Genomic DNA, 22,618 nt, shown 5'->3' on the forward strand with positions numbered 1-22,618 from the left:
AAAAAAAGTTTTTTTTTCTAATAAAGTTTGAGCAATAACGTTTTTGCCCAGTATTATTTTATGTTTGAGCCACCTCATTATAATATCTTTCTTTGGTTTGGTTATACTGCAATAAAACATAGATCACTACTCCAAATTTAGAATATTTTTAGTAGCAACTCTTAATGAGCTTTAGGATATTGCTTGTATTTTAATAGATCTTGATTGTGAATGAAACAAAAACAATATTAGTAATTAATCTAGCACATTAAATCATACAGTTGTACAGTTTTGTAAAACTACGAGCTTTTGGCTCCTTAAACAAAGGCTTCTACAGGTAGACTGTATGTAACTAATTCTTCAGTTGAACAATTTGAATACTGTCCATTAGCAACAATGTAAACACAAAAATGTCCTATGTACTTTCTTTATCTCCACTAATAAACACTGGTAAGACATTAGACTATGCTATTCTGGGCAATGCAATTGAAAGTATAACAACTACATTACAAAGGAAAAATTATTTGATTATTGTAACTTAACAAAAATGGAAATACAGAAACATGCCTTAAATATCATCATTATCTTCATTAACAATCATTGTTATGGCATTAAATTATACAATTTGTTGATAACATAAAAGTTTTATTTTTATTAAACTAAATACTTTCAGCTCCTTAGCTAAAGACTTCTATAGGTAGTGTAGTGACTATTTATCAATGAAATGATTTGGTTATTGCTGATTAGCAATAATGTCTACTCCCCATTGGTAGTGGATTCAGTAAAGTGCATTAGATTTACTTTGAGTAATAGTTGTTCTTAACTCCCTCAAGTCATTACCCCTTTCTCTCAAAAGAGAGGCTATGGTATGTCCATTTGACAAAGGATAATCTTATGCATTTGTCATACTAATACATGTCATACATTGTCTTCAAGCTATTTTTCTTCATAACAAATTTATTACAGCAAAATCATTGAAGTTTTGTCAAAAGTCTCAAACTTTCCCATGACTTCTACAAGCAAGTACCCTAAAATCTAGAGGAGGAGGAGTTAATGAACATATACTCCAGATCATTGAGTTTTGACTCAAAATCATCAGTGCTGCAATCTTCGTGCTCTATAGCATTGGATGTTCACTATTTTTTTATTTTTTTTGCAGTTGTCAAATGGTTAAACCACAAGTGTTTTTCCTTGTGCTTCTTTTCTACATACAAATATTTTTAAGGACCTGTTTTCTACACCATTTTGACCAAGATGTCAAAAAAGAAATGGAGTCTTCCTATTTAAGTTCCAGCAGGAAATGTATTAGATTACCCTAGATAATTCCAAAGCTTTGAAGTGTTTTCACCTTCATCATGACCATATGGTATAGGATGAAAACATCATCAATATATCCAAGTAATTTCTTATGTGAAAGGAAAATGTTGATATAGCAGTAATCTCAAGATATTGTGTAGATTTCTAAAATCACTGAAGACAGACAGGATCCCATCAGTTATTCATCATTCATTAACAAATAAAAAAAAATTATCCAATGGAATTAAGTCCAGGCAGTTTTTTAAATTCTGTCATGTCTTAAATCACTAAATTTGTTTCAGATTTTAGAAATATTTTGGTGTTCTTTTGGTACTAAGTGACAATATCCAAATTATTCTATTCTACTGAAAGGTAGACTCTTTTCACCCAATATTTTGTGTTCTCCCATCAACCCATTTTCTTTTTTACCTTTAACAACAGTTTTGGGAAAGTCTGATTTTTGCTAGTTTATCTTTGCATTGGGGTAACCCTCTACAGTTTACTCACATTTTCTGTACAAGTCTAATCCTGTTGAAAATCAGTCACTACATAAAGCTAGTCTCCTGTATAAGACCTCAGCTAAGGAGCATAAAACTTCAAGTGTAATAAAAGTAAAACTATGTTATAAATGTCAAGAAAATAGCAGTTTTAAATTTTAGCCTACAGTATCAGTTTAAAAGAACACAAAATTTTACATTTGCTAAATCAAAATGAATTTTAAACAGGGACATACCTGTAATATTGAAAACCTTTTTCATTGTTGAATTCCTTTTATGATGCCAACAACCACAATACTTTAAATTCTAAATGTCCTTGATGTAATAAAAAGTATACATAAACTTACCTAAATTCTTTACTCTCCCACTTTCCACTCATTTACTGCACCTGTATCAGGAGATCTTGCATAACCCCTGCTATAATTTCTTTATTTGTAGTAGTAATGAGATAATATATTCCTCCTGGTTGTGAGGAAGTGGGTGGAGATGCATTTCATGCTTAATTTCTTGACAGAAAATGTAAAGAGTTGAGATCAAGCTGAAGGGAAGAGCAGTAAATTGGTAAGCTAGAAATGAATCTTCTATCATGATACTAGTGCTTGCAATTGCAACAGAAGTAGGTTCAAAGTTTAAATTAGAACACACCTGAGAAAAAGAAAGAAATCAGCCCGGCAGAAGCTTTGTCAGGATTAGAGCTAACTGACAAATCCTGTTCTTCAAACACTGAAGGTAAACATGCCTGAGTAAATGAACAGTCTTATTCAAGATTGTGACAAATGGGTGGGTTTGCCACAATCTGAGTATTCATGTAGCTTGAAACCCATCAGGGATGCTTGCAAACAATTCATCATTAATGGTTCAAATATATGGATCAATGAGAGGTGACAATGCAGCCATGGGATGTCCCTCGATGCTAGAGGCAGATTGTATCAGGCATCCAAAGTAGAAGAATTCACAATATTTGTAGAAGTATAAGTATATGAATTAATGTAAAATTCAGAATTCATAATAAAATTAACATCATGATTGTCAACAAGAAAATCTGATTTATGGAAGAAAAAAAAAGCAGGATTTTTGTATATTTTCCTGATGCATGAGCAATGTCACATGGAGAATACTGGGTAAATTGACATATACGTTTTGCACTGCATCAAGGACATTCAGAATTTCGAGTCACATGGTAGTTAATAGCATGCAAGTAACTCAACAAGAAAAGACTTTTAATATTTCAGAGGTAAGTCAACCCAATTTGAATTGATATATTTATTTGTCTCAATTTAGAAAGCTTGCATCTCCATTTTACTACTTGTTCTAAAACCAAATTTGTAATTCAAAATATTAATGACTCTACTGATATTTTATAAGAATAATGTTTGCAATGTAACATATAAACAGATATTAGCTTTGACATTATCATCACATACAGATTAATGTTTTTAAGAATGCTATTCTTCTGAACATTCTTTTTTATTGGACATATCCAAAAGACTTTTGTGGAAACAACTTGGTTACTTACAACTCATGAAAAATAAATTAAAAAGTTATAAAACAAACATCACACATTTTATAAAATAACCAATATAAGTGCAGATCACATCATTTTTATTACAAAATTAACTTCAATCTGGTAATTAACAATAGTAGATAGAAGATGGCCAATTAAAACAAAAACAACAGGGGAATGCCTCTTTTTAACAAAAGCTCAAATAAGACAAAACAATATTTATTTTCATTTGGTAATAGGATTTTTAAACATTATACATGAATAATGTTCTTTCACTTTTCTACTTACATGGGTAATTTTATGCTACCTTTGTCTTATACTCTTTAGGCTTATGAATCTCAGAGGCAAAAGTTTTACTTTTTAATAGTAATTTTAATTTTTTTGTTTATCATACAAAGATAAATTGGAGGAAGTTTTAATATTTTATTCTATTATGTTTGCAATTTATTTTCATTAATATCTTCTTGGTCTTCATTTATTTAAAGTTTTATTGTACAGCTTTTTGTAATGCATAGTTTGTAATTACAAGGAGTGGGAGAAATAAAAAACAAACAAACTGCATTTTGTTTACAATAATAAACATGTCAATTAGCCTTTTATATTTCTAGTAGAACTGGGACACCACTTTGTGACCCTGCCTTCTACTCTCAATTTTCATGCTTAAATTTCAACTGGAGTGAATTCTTTTTCATACAGGGGTAGGTATTTTGAATTAACTAGATTATTATCAACAGAAAATTATTCTAATTGTAGGTTTGTTTGTAAGATGCAGTATACAAATAGATTTCAATATGTTCACTTTATACTATGTGGTTAATGCATTTTTCATGTTAAAATTTATAATTTTTGATATTTCCCAAGAATGAGTCTATTGCTAACATCATTATTGTAAGATGTTATGGTAAACCTACCTTACCTCAATTTAGGAGTGCAGAAAACTACATCATAGATGTTGTAAGAATAAGTTGCATATAAATTTCCTTACTGAATGTAAACAGTTAAATATATAACCAAAATTTTGAGCTTTAAAGTTTATATTTTCCAATTATATCACTCTACACAGTATTATAAAATTCAAAGACAATCAGTGAATTTAGAAGTTGTACAAAAGAATTGTATGTTTAAATCTTTAATTCATCAATCTACACAGGCCTTGAGATTTATTAAAATAGGTTAATATCATAGATTTTATACATCTTAATATTTTTATAGAAATACAAAACAAGTTTCTTGTACAATTTAAGAAAAAATTCTGATTATTTTATATATTTAATATGATATCAAGCTAGACTTGTTTATAGAATAACCATATGTTGTAATTTTTAACTGTTATAGTTATGTTATGAGTGAGATAAAAAAAAACATTTCTTGGTTAAAAATTCAGTATATGTAGTTAAGTTTAAATTTGAAGATTACTTTTTACACTTTGAGTAGTTTTTAGCTAAACAAACAATCTGGTCTACAACTGGAGAATCTTTCAGTAATATTAGAACATAAAATAATAGAATAGCTTTAACTTATTTCAATAGCTATACCTCTCTTTACTATTTATAAGTATGAGTAAGGAAGATTTTTCAGCTTTAAATACATTGGTGAAAATTACAACATATTTATAAATAAATTGGATAATGAAACAGGACAGTTATTCTGGGTAAAATGCAATATTTAAATAAAGTTAATATCTTTGAGTGATTGAACTAAATTTGTGAAGCTTGATAAAGATCTTGCTAACACTACAGAAATAAAATGCAAAGATATCTAATCAAATTAAGAATAGATAACTTGCTAACTGAGGCATAATATTCAGAGGTTAGACCATCAAGGAGTCATCCAGCAATTTTCTATGACCTTCTTAAAAATACATGAAGGACCTATATTTAAATATTGGAACTTGTAATCATGATTTAGCAGGTTTTCTAGTTGAGTTTTTTAAAATACTTCTACTATTGAATGTTCTTTGAAAGACAGATTTGAATTTTCTAATAAAATTCAAAATATAAATTTGATAGTAAGGTTTATTGTGTTAGTTTTAACACTGATGTTTGTATACCATCATTTCTTTAGAAGAAACAATGCAGTTATGTGTACACTTAATTTTCAATGATAATTCAAATTACTTATACATTCCACATTATGTATTTTTGGAGTTAAAAAATTTTACTTTAATGGCTCATTGTCCAGCTAATTTTTTTCCATGTTTTTCATGAAAAAACATTGTTTGATGATTGTCCACAGCCTTTTAAGCTATTATATTACTAGGTGGAGTACCCATCCCATGGACATAACTTATGTAAATTCATGATTAATGAAAGGTTATCTTAGGAGATGAAAAGATGTAATTGTAAAAACACAAAATTTAAAACTGCAAATTTGTATGTATCTCCCCATGGAACAAACAAACTTTCATACTAAATTTGGTGCAGATCCACCAAAAGGGGGAGAAGTAGTGGTAAAAATCGCAAAAATGTCCATAAAAACTGCAAAATGCAAAATTCAAGACAGAAAAGTTGTATGTATCTCCACATGGACCCAATGAACCTCCATACCAAATATGGTGAAAATCCATCTACAGGGAGCAAAGTAATGGTAAAAAACGTGAGAACACAAAACTGAAAATTTGTATGTATCTCTACATGGATCCAATTAACTTCCATACTAAATTTGGTGAAGATCCCTTGACAGGGGGTGAAGTGGTAAAAACTTTTGGTGAAGATCTATCCACACCCTGTGAAGTAGTTACATAGACATACAATAGACAATACTGTTATATTTATATAGACTGGAGATATTTTGTTTATTTGTTTATTTTATAGCAAAGCCACAGTGGGATATCTGCTGTGTCCACTGGATTTTAGTGCTGCAAGTCCATAGACTTACTGTTGTCCTACCAGCGGATGTATATGGATAATACTTTTACTATTTCCAAGGGGCAACATTATGTTCCTTAATTTTTGGAGCATGTAAATAGCAAGCATAACAGTACTAAATTTACTGTTGAACATCAGCAAGATCATAAATTTGTAATTTTGGTTACATTAGTGCATAATTACGATGGTAAGCTTGAAAATAAACTTTTCAACAACAGAAACTCTAAGCAAATAATCGTGATCTATTCAATCAAAACTCTAATAGACTATCAACATATGAAGTTCCTAAATTTCCACTTTCTACAGCTTTCTCGGCAGAGCCGTGTATGTTACACGACCCTGTCTGGGGAATAATACGAGTGCAACAATACATACTGTAACTCTGATATTTCTTAACGTATCCTTGCAAAAACTGGTAAGATTTTGTTAAAGATTATAAGTATCTTGTACACAAAGAATTTTGTTATTTTAATTAAGTATTTCATCTAAAAATTTGTTATTTGCACTCAATCTCTTAAAAGTTTGTGTGCAAAGTGATGGCCATTATAACTATAAAAATAGTTTTCTTCATCTTACAGTTTTCAAGTTTTATTTGCATAACCTCTAGAACCTCCTAAATGAGTATAAAAAGTTTTAAGGTAAATGTTCAGATTTTATTTTTCGTCTTCACTACCATGTCACTAACTGTACATAATATAATCAACATACAGTGCAATGAAATGTTTAAAATTCAGAAATAGAAAAATGTACATACCTTTTAATTTTTTGTAGAATATCTTAAAAGATCTTCTTTTGGTTATATTCATAATTTCATGTCTTTTCGTTTTCACATATAGTTAATTTTTTATGTTTTACTTTACTTTCCTATCCTGGCAAAATTTATACTTGTGTCCCCTAGTTGTACAATTCTCACCACTAAATACAAAAAAAAAGATGATGCATCAACACTACAAATTCCACCAAAAATCTTAAATGCCTCAATTAGATCCCCTCTAACTCCAAGAAAAAACTATTTCAAAGATTTTAATCTGTCCTCATATGACAAATTTTCCATCCAAGTATCCTCTTAGCAGTCCTTCCCTGAACTCATTCCAACAATTCAATGATCTTTCTAAGGGAAGCCCAAAAGTGAACACAGTATTCCAAGTGTGGCCTAACTAATGACCCATGCAATGACATCATAACCTATTTATACTTATATTCAGTATTTCTGTAGATACAACTAAAAATCCTGTTTGCCCTGCCACTAGAAACAGCGCATTGCTTGGATGGATTAAGAGACTGGTCAACACTTCTAAAGTTATTCCTATAATTCAAATTGTGATATACCAAATGCATTACTCTGCCTTTATTACAATTAAAAGCCATCTGCCATTTATTTACCCAACTCACCAAATCATTCTGTAAAGCATCAACATCCTCCTCACAGCCAGCAACACCCAAAACTTTAATATTATCAGAAAATGTAAATAATTTATTGACCATTCCTTTTATCTATGTCAATGATGTAAATCAAAATATCAAAGGTTCTAACGTTAAATCTTGAGGTACCCCACTTGTGACATTAATCCAGTTTCACTGAAATCCATTTATAACAACTATCTACTTTCTTGCATCCAGCCAGTATTCCATCAATTGAGACAACCTACCCCTCCAAAGCTATAAAGACACCTTTTTAAAGAGTCCTTTATGTGGCACCTTATCAAATGCTTTCTGAAAATCCAAATACACCACATTCACACCCATACCCTCCATCTACATAAGCAGTAACCTCTTTAAAGATTGTCAAAAGATTATTAAGGCAAGACTTTCCCCTAGTGAAACCATGCTGACCATCCAATAAAATTTGAAACTTTGAAAAGCATCTTTTATCAGATTTTCAGTAGCTTTTTATACTACTAATGTAAGTTACTAGGCCTATAATTACTGGGACATTTTTTATCATCTCCCTTGAAAAGAAGAGTAACATTAGCCAACTTCCAATCTTTTTTCATTGAAACCGTCAAATATAGTTTATCAATTTACTTGTCCTTATAGCAAGTAAGATTATGTCACTTCTAAAATAAGAAAGCTGTTGATGCAAGTGAAAGAACATGCAAACTTAAAAACAGAAAATAAATCAAGTATACTGAAACACATCATAGGTTAGTGTGACATAATCATCCATTCAAATTATTTTAATATCTAAGCAAGAGCTAATGATGATCAAAACATCTGTATGAAAGAAAGTTTGCTCATTCATAAACTGAGGCCAAAACTGAATTAGTTTAGTTCAGCTATCAATCTGTTATCTTACAAGACCAGAACTCATTAAAAAAACCATGTAACACCATATGAGAGAAGTACACATCTACAATATTCAGCTTATAAGCTACTGAACTTACTAAATCAAAGTAGGATAATGCTACAACAGCTACATCAGCCAATGGAGTATGAAGTGGTCCAACACACTGTTGTTGAGCTACCAATCCAGTCACACTTCGATCAACCTAAATTAAAAAAAAATCATCAAGACTTAATTTCATGAATGTCATGCACCTCTAGTGTGGCATTATAAATTTCTTTAAATTTAGTGAATTTTGACTCACAGAATATAATTTACTTTCCAATGTTTACTGTGTAACTAAAGGATCTAGAGAAAGGCTGTACCTTGTTTGTTAGGTATCTCTTACTGGCCACAGAAGGGAGCCGTAAAACCCGTTCCAGACCTAGTCGGACAGTTAGGTTCTCAGGTAAAGTAAGTGGATGACAGAGTAGTGTCATTTTTTTATCATGGTACACCTAAAGTATATAATGATTCAAAATAAATTAACCATCCACAATAAACTCACAACTATAACTGTTTTATGTAACTAATATTAGCTATTGCCATTAAAAACTAAACTTTATATAAAATAGTTCAATAATTTTTCTTTATTTTAAAAAATAAGCTATCTAAAAACATAAGTTTCAACTGTATATGTTTTTTGTAACTATAAAGATCTTCAAAATTATTTTAATAAAAGTGAAATTCATAAATTAGAAAAATTAAAAAGTATAACCTTGTGTGTACTACATGCAAATTTGAACAGAAAATAAAACTTTATTCATTACATGTTGCACATTATTTCTTGGATATATAAAAACATTAAAATGAAGTTGTAAATTACATGAATTCTGTAGCTATTCAAAGCAAATGCACTTTATTGTGTACATTTAATTTGGAATTAATTACATATTTGCATATATGTGTAATATGCAGTAATTAATACTGAATGCAATATTTTTTTTAACATAGAAATAAACATGGAATAATGTACTTCCAGGTTTTCTGCAAAGTGTTATGACTTAAGTATATAATTCAATAACAAACCTTTCTTGGCATCTTCCCCAACACTAACTCTAAATCCAAATCAACTGGTTGCCTTCCTACTTTATTATCACAAGATGTTTCAGACAAAACAATTCGACCATCTCCTGTGACTTCTCCTACAAAGCTCACAGGGCATTTTTCTCGACATCCAATCTTCACTAGTATCTTTTGTTCTCTGTTATTTATTAAAATAGCATCACTCTCCTGATATTCTGCTCCCCATAGTTCCAAAGTGTTTATCGTGGGATCACCAAGCTGAAACTGTGACACATGGATAATAGCACCAGCTGGTTCCACAATTTCTTTCAAAACATTTCCTACAAAAAATGTTCTAGTAAAAATTCTACTAAGTGCTGAAGTCCACTAGATGACTAGAATAAAATTCAATACTTAGTTTTGCCATCTGAAGCTAAACACTTCCTATACGTTGATATTGATATACAATAGAATGTTAAATAATGAATGTGTAAGCTATTTCTTTGTGATTGTGCTGAAAGATATTTCATTGCTTTACAATTTAAACACTCAGATATAATTATTGCAATTAAATGTTACACATCTGGTTAATTAACATGATGTAGTATTAACTCTCTTGATACAGGCCCAGTCAAATTGACCTTTCCAGTTTTCATACCAAAACTCCTAATATATTTTGTGTAACTTCACAAAATTTTACAAGCTATTAATAATCACTATAAGTCATTTGTAGGCAAAAAATTCAGAATTTTTAATCAAGTATTTTCCCTAAAAAGTTCTCCAGGAGTATATGGAGTCAAAGTATTGACTACTCTGAGTGGAAAGTGATTTCCATGTTAAGATTAGAAATACTTTTCTTCATCTAAAAAATCTCAGATTTCATTTGCATAACCTCTAAAACCTCTTCAATAAATTACAAACGTTTTTGTTTTTTTTTCAGTGAAACTTAATATTTCACCAGTTATTTTCTCTACCCTAACTTTATACGAGGTTGCTCAATTTGACCAACCTTGTAACTCCTCAAAAAAAAAGAAAAAATTAAAATTACTCTTTTTCTTTCTAGAATGACTTCAAGTTGTAACATGAACCTACATCTGTTTATCCTAAATAGCTTTAAACTCATAACAGTATACGTCTGTTTGTATTTAAATTTTATTGTTTTCTTGCTCTTTGAACCATGTCTAAATAATATTCACACCATATAAGTTGTAAATCACTTGGCAAACTTGTAGTTCATGTCACACTATCGAGTTACATAATGCATAAGCTACTCAGGGGCGTAACTAATGAAAAATATTTATTATTATTATTAATTATTTTACCTAATCTAACCTAAAAAGTTTCCAATTTTTATATTTCAGTTACCTTTATAATTATAAATAAAGAATACACATGAAAAACAAGAAATAAAGTACTTACCTGGGTCTTCTTTTTTGCTGTCAACTATCGATGACACTTAACCCTACTTTCTTACACTAATGGTAGTACTGCACTAAATACTTTTTTTTATTTAATTAAATAATGCACCAAAGAACACAGAATAATAATGTGCAAAAAACAGACAATGTCCCATAACTATCACAATTTTTCTGGCTTTCAAATTATGTGACAAGAGCCATTAAAACTTCACCTAAGCTCGTCAATGTGTTTCGCATGGGAATTAAGGTTGAATTGAATGCAAAATTAATATTTCTCTTTACAGAAAAAAATGAAATACAATATATCATCTGATAGATGAAAACCTTGGCTTTCTATTGGTTATAAGTAAAATAGTATTAAATGTCAGAGAACTATAGGCAATTTCTGACAGAGGGGATGTGACAAGTGAGTGTGGCAAGAGGGGTGTGATTTTCTAGTTTATGGCTCTTTAAGTAAATAAGGGTGAAGGCTATAAAAATTATGCTTTGCCTGAACAATGATGACATTATAATGAGTAATTTATGCTAAACTTCATACTTCTTAGAAGAGTGGTAAATAAATTAGAGAAAAGGGGATGCCTATGGAGAAAATGTCACAATTCTCATACTAAGGGAAATTCAGGATTTTTTAAAAATATTTCCTTATAAAATTAAAAACTTATATACTATTAACATTTAGATTATTAGCTACATTTTTATGCCAAAGTTATTCATATACCATGATAAGAAAACTGTTTAACTAAATTTTGAATGCAACTCACTAAAACCTCATGACATGTACAGAACAAGATGCCCATAGTGAAACTGTTAAATGATTAACATGTATAGTTACAATGGGTATTCAGAAGAAAAAAAAAGGGTTTTTCTTTTTTATACACTGGTTATGATTCAACTGCAGCCAATATCTATACACTGCTAAAAGAATCATATGTTTTTACATAACAAGTGCATACACCACTTATATAAAGGACAGAGTGAAAATTTTGATGTAGTCATTAAAGTCTGTATTCCAAAACACTATATCTTGTATCTTATCCAATGGAGAACATCTTATGTAGTAGTAGTAGCTTTTAATGGAGATTAAAGAATAAACAATCAATTAAGTTAACAAAGTTATATGGTTTTTCCAACAAGCTCCATACTTTAATTTTTTTGGAATTTTAAGTTCTGTACATTACTTGTGATATAAACTACTTCTAAATAACAGGATCACTCACTGAACAATGTCTACATAATGCATATAAGGTAACCAGGAAATAATTCTTCAAACTAACCATTTCCTCCAGCACCTTGATCGTGAATGCTAAGTATAGGGTTTTTCTCATGTCTTTCAATGCATGCTCTGATGACACGATTTAATTTCTGTTCCATCTCTGCATCTCCTCGCTGCACAGCACCAAAGTCCAGTTCTGCTTTTTGATCTCCTTGAACATGGATGGAAGATGCTGCACCACCACCAACACCAATCCTATAAACTGGACCACCAATTTTGACCACAGTCATACCTAAAACAGCCACCATACAGAACAATAAAAAAGTTGTAAAATTTCCTAAAAATTATATTGATACTTGCTTATGAATAAATAACCTGTAAATAACCCTCAAGTGTTTTACTAAAACTCACAGTTAAAAAAATTAAAATGAATGCAATTATATGCCAACATTACAAAACTATTTCAACATTAATCAACAGCACATTAAAGGTTTATCATGTTTTTTAATGATGCTTAAATTTCATAGATTAAATTTTTGAAGAAAACACGAAAATAACCTATCAGTGGTATTAGTTATGTAATACCACAAAGTCTGAATAAAACTGTGTAACTACAGGGACACAAGTGCAGCCTTGATTACATTTTATTTGTACTGTATAATATTCACATGTAGAAGTTTCAGTACAAACATTCTACACTTATCAATAATCTTCAAGTGAAATAAAATGGGATACCACTAAACTCAAGCATAACCACACCTACATATACAAAGTATTTTTATAATTATTTTCATTTCTCTCACAGTTGGTACCACAATTCCAAAAGATTTTTCAAGATTTAAATTTCTTCCTCAAGGCAAAAAACAACAACATGGCTACTTTCTAACGTTTGATTGCTTTGTTAATAACTTAAATGCCATATTTTGAAATGGTGCCAAAGTTTTTGACACCTCTACAAACGTTAGCCCGAGTTTCCCCAAATGCTCACAGATACATACAAACAAACACAAAAATTACTGTACAGCAAAAGTTAGTTTATTATGATTTAAACATATCTCATTATCCAGTCAAAACACAATTAAAGAACAAAACAGGATATGTTTTATCTGTATATCTGAAAAGACAGTTTCAACTTTTGGGGAAAATAATTCCTTTTTTTTTCTAAACATCAGACCCACCCTATGCCTCCCAGATGTCATTATTATCACGTTTTTGGTGCCATTAAGAATTTACCCTTCCCTTAAATTTAAAGAAATTACAGAAGAGTTTATTGTAATCTTTTGTACATTACCATTCCAATGGTTAGAACTTGAAGCAGCAGCAATGAAATCATTAATAACATAAAAATACAAAAGCATCACCATGGATATAATATAGAGAAAACAATACATCAAGAAATTTGCAATACGGTCTAGTGCTATGAAGGTGGATCATTCCTTATAAAACAAAGATCTGATATAATCTCAAAAGCAATTGCAATTGAAAAACATGACAATAAATTGCTAAGTTTTGACAATGGTTTACAGGTGAATTGCAACAACAGCATGTAAAAATTGGACAATGCTTGAAATTGCTTTACTTCCAACATAAAAGACAAAAGTTAATATTTTCCTTATCTGAAAATGTATTTCTGATAGATACTCACCTCTGTGCACAGATTAGCTATTTTCCTCTCGAATGTCAAGCTCTACTGCCTTAGAGACATGCATACCACCAGCCTTGTGAAACTCACATCTTAAATTCATGTGAAATTGTGCTACTGCAATATATCAATATATCATGTAGCAAAACCCTCCAACAGTAGGAGTGCAACACATCTCTCTGTGCAAATGCTCCCTCTGTATTCACAGGTGACAATCCTCATCATTTAACAAGGAAAGTGAGAAGGAAGGGTGGAAATATGCATGGAGGTAAATCATCATATCAGAAGTTAACATTTTACTTAAAAATGTATTTCCAACAGATATTCATCTAGAATCCCACATTGAAATGGTGGAGGGACAAGTGTAGAAATTATCTAGATGAGCCTCCTTTCAAGAGCACTAAAAGAAAGCCCATTGGGTGTGACACCCTATGGCAGAGGCTCCATAGGAGAACATTCATGGGAGACCACATCTCATCTCAATCAGGGTATCCTCTTAGCTTGAGTGAAGGATAGAGAGAAGCAAGAATCCTGAAAGGTGTTGCAAGAATGGGCAAAATAGGTATATGAACATACAAGAGCTTGCACATAAGCTGTAAGAAGGCCAATATATGTAGTAACATTGAGGCATGTTCAGACTGTACTAACTGTGCTCTTCTCCTTAACCATCAGTCTCTATAAGTGAATACCAGCTGTTTTTTGAGAAGGGCACATGTGAAAAGCATCTGTGCACAACTCCTCAAGTGTCAGACACTGAGGACCCATGTCAGTTGTGGGAGGAGGGCACTGCAGTGTACACAATTTTAAGAATACTTATGAAATCACCTCTCAATCATCAGACTCCATGGGCCTATTGCCAGCTGTGAGACTAGGGTTAATGAGTAATACATCACAGTTGTATATAAAGAAATATAAATTACTCTGCAAGCATAATTTGTGTGATCCTGTCCTTGCAGGAGTAAGTGAAGGAGAACAGAGAGTAGGCGAGATGTGTCCAAAATCCACTTGAAGATTGTGAAGTATCTAGACAGATTGGGGGTGGTCCATAATACACTCTGGAAATACCCCTGCCCCACTTCTCAGCATAGAGGGACTCTGTTTTAAGACCTACTTTCAGGTCCCAATTGGTGACGATTCTCCGTAGTCCACCACCCCAGCAACTGGAAGCTGGTATGTGGCAAGGGTCTCCCATGCTCTACTTGAAGGGAGGAAAATTTGCACAGTAGACCAGGAGAATGTGCCTGGATCCCCATCAGTCCTTCAGTCTAGAAAGGCCATTTACTGGGTAACCATGAAAACCTATTTTTAAAAGCCAGCAAGTGCTAGCTAGGGAAGCAGGCAGAAGCACAACTCTGGTGCTGGCTTTTTCCATAACAGTCCATGGAATGGGTACAGTCTGGATCAGACTGGAAAAAGTTATATATATATATAAATACTACAAGTAGAATTCGAGCAATCTTTCATCATAGCCCATTTCACAGTGTGCACTTACTGAGCCAGAGCGGATGATGTAAGTGTTTTCCATTATCCTGGTCTGATGCAGAAGTATACCCTGTAAGGCAACTCTAGCCACTTAGTGGGATCCAAAAGTAGAAGAACGGTGAGGAAGGAATAAGTAAATGAATACTTACACCCATTACAGGTACAGGGTTAACTGAAGAATGGCCGTTGATGGAAGTCTGTATGCTGATGGAGATGAGACAGCCAGATGGTGGAGATAGTTTAATGTAATACGAATGATTATGGAGTAGTCCACGTGCCAGCCCAGAGAAAAGAAGGGAAAAGATGAATAGAGGTGACTTTAAAAAGCATACAAATATCTGCCTTTAAAGGGGAATAAAAGAGATGTATGAGCCAATAGGTCCAATCTGAAATAGAGTAAGGAGAGATGCCCCCCATAGGGGAAGTGTCTGATTTATGAAATTACAGTGAGATGAACCACAAGAAGGAAGTGTGTGACAAAACAGTGAGCAGCCCAGACTGGAAAAGGTCTGTCCAGAATAAAAAATAATATCAAAAAGACAATTTGAAGGAGTGAATATGCAAGAAAAGGGGTGACCACTTTCCACTGTCATGGAATATGAGTGAGGGAAAGACCAGCCTGGATAAAGAATAAGAGAAGAGCAGTAATGAGGAAGTAGGAAACAAGGGTGTAGAAATGTGCACAATGGCTATCAACAGCAAGTAGGAATAGGACTCATGCATGGAGAAAGAAGAAACATCTGCTAGAGGTTTGATACAGACCAAAATAAGAGCATGGACAACCATAATGGTAATCCAATTAGGCAAGAAGTAGAAAGGGGGGCAGTGGATAAGGAAGGAATGAAAGAGGGTAGAAAAAAGGCAGAGACAAAAGGAAACTGTGACATTGGAAAAAGTGGATGGTGAAGGAAATGCTGCACTAAAACCCGAGACAGAAGAAACTTAAGGAGGAATATTTTACAATGTAATGAAGTCAAAGGGAAATGGTAACAACAAGACCAAGGTGACAAGTACATCTGTAGAAGGGTGGCAGGAGTAGGAAAAAGGGACAGTTATATGATCAGGGAAGTGGACTGGACAATTCCACATGCAATGATAAAGGAATGTCATATCCTGAGAAAAAAGCAATGTGTGAGTGTGGATCAGAATGGATGAAAAGCTGGGAAGGGGAAGTCATGGATGAGACTCGAGGAAGTGGAGTAAAAGAAACAAGGTTGGGATAGCCTGTGAGGGGCCATCAAATGGACTCTTTAAGGGGTATCCCAAAACTAAGCAAACATCGGAGGGAGGAGATTAAGAGGTCATGCATAAAATAAAGAATTGGACCAGACCAGAATGAGGGCATAGACAGCCAGGACTGAGGAATGAGGCACAATAGACCACAATAGAGGAAGTTAGCAAAGAGAGGTGTGGTAAGGCATCAAGAGGAGGAGGAATGATGAGAAAGCAGAATAACAAAAGCAAGTGGATGAGGAAACAATCTGTGGGTAGGATGCAGTCATGTTGAGAAGACAGTCCACAACAATGTGCAATGCCCCCAGAACATGACAGTTTATGAACATATTTGAATAGAACTATATATGAGCACTATCTCCTATAGGTACATGTTAAGGAGTAAAGAAAGAAGATGGACAATTATCTACTAAGATACATGTAATGGAGTAAGTAGCCACCTCTAAACACTGACTATAGGCAATGTGGTATGGAGTAAACAATTATGTCTAAACCATATCTTCTAATTGTACATGAAATAGTAATTAACCAGATCTAATCACTATAGTCTGTGTGGGCATGTGAAGGAGTAAAGAATTTGGACAAAACATTACCTACAATGTGTACATACTAAGAAGGAATGTACTATGACTAAATATTATCATTGATGAATGATGTTTTACAGATAAACGATGATGTCTAAACCCTATCCTCTAATGCTATGTAAAGAAGTAAATAACCAGATCTAATCATTATAGACTATGTGTAGATGTTAAGGAGCAATGAATGAGAGCAAAACATTATCTACTACGTGTAAATGTTAAGAAGTAACGAACTATAACAAAATATTGTCTACTTGTTACTTGTCAAGGAGTAATAGACAAGAATTAAACATTATCCTCCATGGGTAAACATTAAGCAGTAAAAAACATTAATCATTAAGTGGACATGTCAAGGAGTATTGAACAAAGTCTATACATCATTTTCAAAATGTTGCAAGTTAAGGAAGAATAAACAATATTGAAATATTATCTTCTATGTGTACATGTGAAGAAGTAATGAAAGAGAACCAAACATGAACATCTGAGTATGCATGTGAAAGAGAAATTAGACTGAAGTATCATCTACCATGTATACATATCAAGGAGTAATTAATTATGGCTAAACAGTACCTATTAAGTGTACATGTTAAGAAGTAATTAACCATTACTAAACAACATATTCTATGTATAAATGTTAAGAATAAGTAACTATTTCTAAGGATAAGACTAAGCATTATCTACCATGCATGCATGTGAAGAAGTAAAGAACTAGATGTAAATATTACCTTCTATGTGGACATATTAAGGAGTAATAAACCAGAATGAAATATCAATGACTATACGTTACATGCGATAGAGCAACGAACTGTAACTAAACATTATCATCTATGTTTACATGGTAAGGAATAGGTAAATATGACAAATCATCAATGTCTATGTATTCATGTGAAGGAGAGATGAACTATGACTAAATATAATATACTAAGTGGTATATGTTAAGGAGTAAGTAACTATGAATAAACATTATAGTCTAAATAGTACAAGTTAAGGAGTAATGAACTAGTTCTAAACAATATCTTGTATGTGGACACGTTAAGAAATAATAAACAATGCCCAAAAATTAAGTACTATTAGTTGTGTGTGTTATGGAAGAATAAACTATACATAAATAATAACATCTACATGTTACCTAGTAAGGCAGTAAGGATGAGGCATAAAACAGCAGAAGCAAATTGAAACATGGAGTAAATGCCGAGTCTGAGACTAACAGGTCAGGGAGAAGAAAGGAAACCACAGGTAGAAGGCAGGCAGGAAAAGTTGAGAGATATTTAGTAGATATAGAAATACACTATGTTACTCTTCTTCTTCATGTACTTGGTATTTTTCAACCTGAGCTGCACCTTTTGCAACACAAGATGGCTGTCACAATCTCAACAAGCAAAGAAATTGCTAAGTTGTTGGCAATTATGAGTGATATTTGTACTCACATCAGAAGAAAAGGAATTCATATTAATCTGTGAATTTATATTGAAATGTTGAAAATACAAAGTAAAGTGTTTGAAGTAAATTACTTCAAGTCTCAGCAAAAACAAACACTCTTAGTATGACTGTGCCAAGGAAAAGAATGAAGATTTTCATGCATGAATGTAGAGTGAGCATTTGTGCAGAGAGGTGTGCTGCACTCCAACTGGTGGAGGGTTTTGTTGCATGATATGTCATCATGCAGTAATACAATTTCATGTTCTTACATGAATTTTAGGTGGGAGTTTTGCAAGGCTGATGGTATGCAAGTCTCTCAAGCAGAATAACATGACTTCACGTGGAAAATAGCTAACATGTGCCCTGAGGTGAGTCATCATATCAGAATTAATATTTTTTTCATGATACAAAAAAAATCTTTTGGCCCTACAACAACATAAACTTGAGACAGGCAAAACCTCTGTGCAGAACTTTGTATACAGAAGTTTAAACTTACAAGTAAGCTTATTTTCAGCTTAAGTAGTTTTTCATTTAGTTACTGGTCAAGGAAACTGCATTATCAGTTTTTATTTGTTTTCTCATGACTATCTGATCTTATAATGAATGTACAGTTAACATGACTTTAAGAATCTATATCTTTCTGCAACGTAATAAGGGTGGTTTTCGGGATGTCTTTTTCCTCAGTCACTGCTTTACTCTTGATATTTCTCCTTTCCACGTCTTTCTTTTTCTTAATTTCTTAAAGGCAGATTTCATATTGGTGGTATGAACTTTTGGTACTCATAATAGGTTTTAATTATCTCCATGTTATATGCCCTTCCAATATGTCCGGTGTGTTCAATGCTGACTTTCGTGGCCACTATGCTTCAAATCTTGGAAGTCTTCTGTTTACACCTGTTGATAGAGAAGCCTCTTGCTACATTAGGCTTTCCATGAGACAGCAACAGAATAGTTTTCACTAGCTTCCAGGTGTGAAGAAATTTATTCCTTTCAGCCATTCTCCCAGGAAATAATGCATCTAATCTGTGATTATTTTCTGTCAAAGATAATGAGGCTTCCATCACTGGTTGATTCTACTACAAATGCACTTAATTTGTCAATAACTTCATCACATTCAGATGCATGAAAGCTTCATATCAATAAACATTTGCAAAACTAATTTTAGTTACTTGATAGAAGGGGCTTGCTTTATAGCATGCAAAACAGGCTGATGCATAACATGTAAAACACAGGAGAATACTGAAATGGTAACTTAGGAAGCAGTTTCTCAGAACATGCTATAAGAATATTGTTGCAGTGATCTCAAAAAGACAGAAACATACTTTTCACTAGCTTTCCTCACTTTCTGCAAGTCACCAAGAAAGTTTTCACCAACAAAACCAGTCTCAATTTTGTAGCTTAACCAAGTAATGACCTTTGTCAAATTTATGGTTAGCATATCCTTTGTTGAGTCCAATTTTTCAATCAATCCAGGATTCAGACACCATTTTAGTACACTGCTTGTCATGATTTTCAAGTCATCATATGTAAATCTCAGATCAACTTGTCCTTCTGGGGGTCTAAAAGGAAAGGCTAGACTTGTTATTACAGTGAAAGGAAATATGCTAATTTTGCAGGTAAAAATGACACCTTGAAGTGCTGTTTTAGCAGTATTGAAGACTGTCTTTGGATTAGTTATTTTTCCTTCTCAAACTACATGAATTCAAGTCTCCAAAATTTGTTATATATATCTTGTGTTCCTTGTGCAACAAATATGTTTTACACCCATCAATTACAAAATTTAAGAGGATAAAGGTAATTGATTGTTACATCAAAAATTCCTTGCAGGTGGATGTTTATCTTTAATAGTGTACAAATATTTTTCAAAATTTTTGTCTAGTTTCATCTATACCTATTTTGTAAACCAGGTGTACATGTTATTAATGTTTATGCTTTGTAACAATTTATCATTTGTAATACTTTTTACCAATAAAATTAAAATTTCACACTTTAGGAAATAAATAAAAAAAATGTATAACTATTTTTAAAATTCAGAATTTCTTTTCAAATTTCAAGGACTTTTTAAGGTATTGAAATCTATTTTAGAAATTCAAGCATTTTTAACATTTTTCACGTGTCACTGATTTTCAAACTTTTGGCCAGCTTCTAATTAATTGCATCCATACCTATTTTGCAAACTCTTAACTTTATGAACAACACAAACGTTAGCATTTTATAAAACATAATAAAAAACACATTAAAATCATTATGAAGGCAAACATTCAGGATTTTATTAAATTTCCAATGGGCCCATTTATAAAGAACTGGAGAAGGTATGCCATATTCAGCTGCTCTATTGCATTGTTGTCAAATGCATCATGTCAACTGCTGTTGAAATGTGCCCAGAAATTGTGGCAAATATCTAGCTGTGAAGACATCACCTTCCCAGAATCTCAATAAAAATCCATTTTCTTATTCTGTAGGACATTATTCAGGCTTTCGTCATATAAAAGAGCATAATCATTTTCTTTCACCCTGTCTGCCAATGGAGCTGATGTAAGGTGAAAGACCAAAATATATAAAATAATCTTATTTTCTGCACATGAAAACTACTTGGTAATCTAACTGCCTGGAAATAGTCTTTGGAACAGTTTGTTGATAGCAGCATTTGATCTGTAGTTATTGTCTCTCTCTCTCTCTTTCTCTACTTTGTGACGTGTCCAAAGAATTTCTGCAGTCAAGACATCTTCCTTAGAATTAATATGTTAATTATGTAAATCTTGTCAATTAAATGCTCTTGATATTGAAGATTAAGACAATGAAATCAACTAGAATAAATGCTCCTAAAAATTCTATGACTATAATTAAAAATTCAAAAGTTAATTAAGGAGAAAATTGAGAGAAGATGGGGGAGGTCTATACTTACTTTAAAAAAATGCTTTAATAGTTCATTTGTTCTATTAAAATGTTGACCTAATCATATTTAGAAATGGAAACTAAAACAAACCTGAGACTGGTTAATTGTAAAGAAACTCGTGACACTGGAGACTTTCATTCCTTTTGTTTCAAGATGCAATTTTGTGCTTCATTCCTGTCTCATGAGACTACAATGCACTTTCTACCATAAACTTCAAATCAAATATTTTTGAACAAATGAGGTATCACCAAGCAACAGCTTTCAGCAAATGACATGACAAGTATTTGTAACATTTTATCCAATCAGTTTTGCAGGATATAGCATCTACTGCTCATTACACTTTTTCATTGTTCAAATATTTCTATAGTGCTATACATTCCACTAATTCTTTTCATATTTTAACAGTGAAAACAAACTAAGGATAATAGTGAGTAACACTCATAAAACATCAGTAATCTTTTGTTTTTCAACCAAATAAAACAACGTGTGAGGAGTAGCTTGATTTAATTAATTAATTAGTTGAAAAACTAAAAAGAAAACATTGGCAAACTTTATATATACAAACCAGATACTACATGTTATTGACATTTATGCTTTGTAACTATTTGTTATTTGTAATACTTTTTACCAACAAAATTAAAAGTTTACACACTTTAGGGAATAAATAAAAAAATTAGGACTATTTTTAAAATTCAGGAATACTTTCCACATTTCAAGGTATTGAAATCTGTTTTACAAATTCACGCATTTTTAAGTTTTTCACGGGTCCCTGTGAACCCACTTTCAGTAAATAAATGTTACCATTACTACCACTTACAGCAATAATTCTGAAGGTGAAGATATGAAAACCCCATAATTTATGAGCTATTATTCAATTAGAAACAATACACAAGGATTAAACTATATGTAGCTTCAAAAATACAAAAGTCCTTCCCTTGTTTTTATGTAGACAGATCAAAGAAAGTTACCAAGCTTAAGAGATGGTCTTTTTACTATATTTTTATATTTAATCTGCTCCAGGTGTATTATTAAATCCTTCCAACACCTTCCTGCTTCATTGTCAAATCAATTAGGGCTATTTGCAAGATCTGGGTGGCAAAGATATTAGACTTGTAATGTACTTTTTCTCTGGAGTTACGTTTGATTTCTCTTTCCTTTTTCTTTTCAAAAATAGGTGTTTGGCAGAAAGTAATTATAGATATTAGGTTGTCAAGAAATTAATGTCGCTTTTTTTTAGATGAAAAAAACCTGAACAACTTATAT

General features: G+C 32.1%; 1 protein-coding gene across 8 annotated transcripts in view; it reads right to left on the reverse strand.

The window, feature by feature from the left end:
- Positions 1–22,618, reverse strand: part of LOC106460389 (phosphoribosylformylglycinamidine synthase-like) — a 122,173-nt gene that overhangs the window by 45,225 nt on the left and 54,330 nt on the right. For all 8 annotated transcript variants that reach the window (XR_002610757.1, XM_022387093.1, XM_013920079.2 and 5 more), the window contains 4 exons: positions 12,164–12,394; positions 9,496–9,812; positions 8,793–8,924; positions 8,528–8,632 (listed from right to left, as the gene is read on the reverse strand). Coding sequence is in view for 7 of the 8 variants with exons in the window: in XM_022387093.1 (XP_022242801.1) it covers positions 8,528–8,632; positions 8,793–8,924; positions 9,496–9,812; positions 12,164–12,394 (785 nt within the window). In the remaining variant the exon portion in view is untranslated. The remainder of the gene's footprint in view (positions 1–8,527; positions 8,633–8,792; positions 8,925–9,495; positions 9,813–12,163; positions 12,395–22,618) is intronic.

This window comes from Limulus polyphemus, unplaced genomic scaffold, assembly GCF_000517525.1.
Source record: "Limulus polyphemus unplaced genomic scaffold, Limulus_polyphemus-2.1.2 Scaffold762, whole genome shotgun sequence".
In the NCBI taxonomy this organism is placed as follows: Eukaryota; Metazoa; Arthropoda; class Merostomata; order Xiphosura; family Limulidae; genus Limulus; species Limulus polyphemus.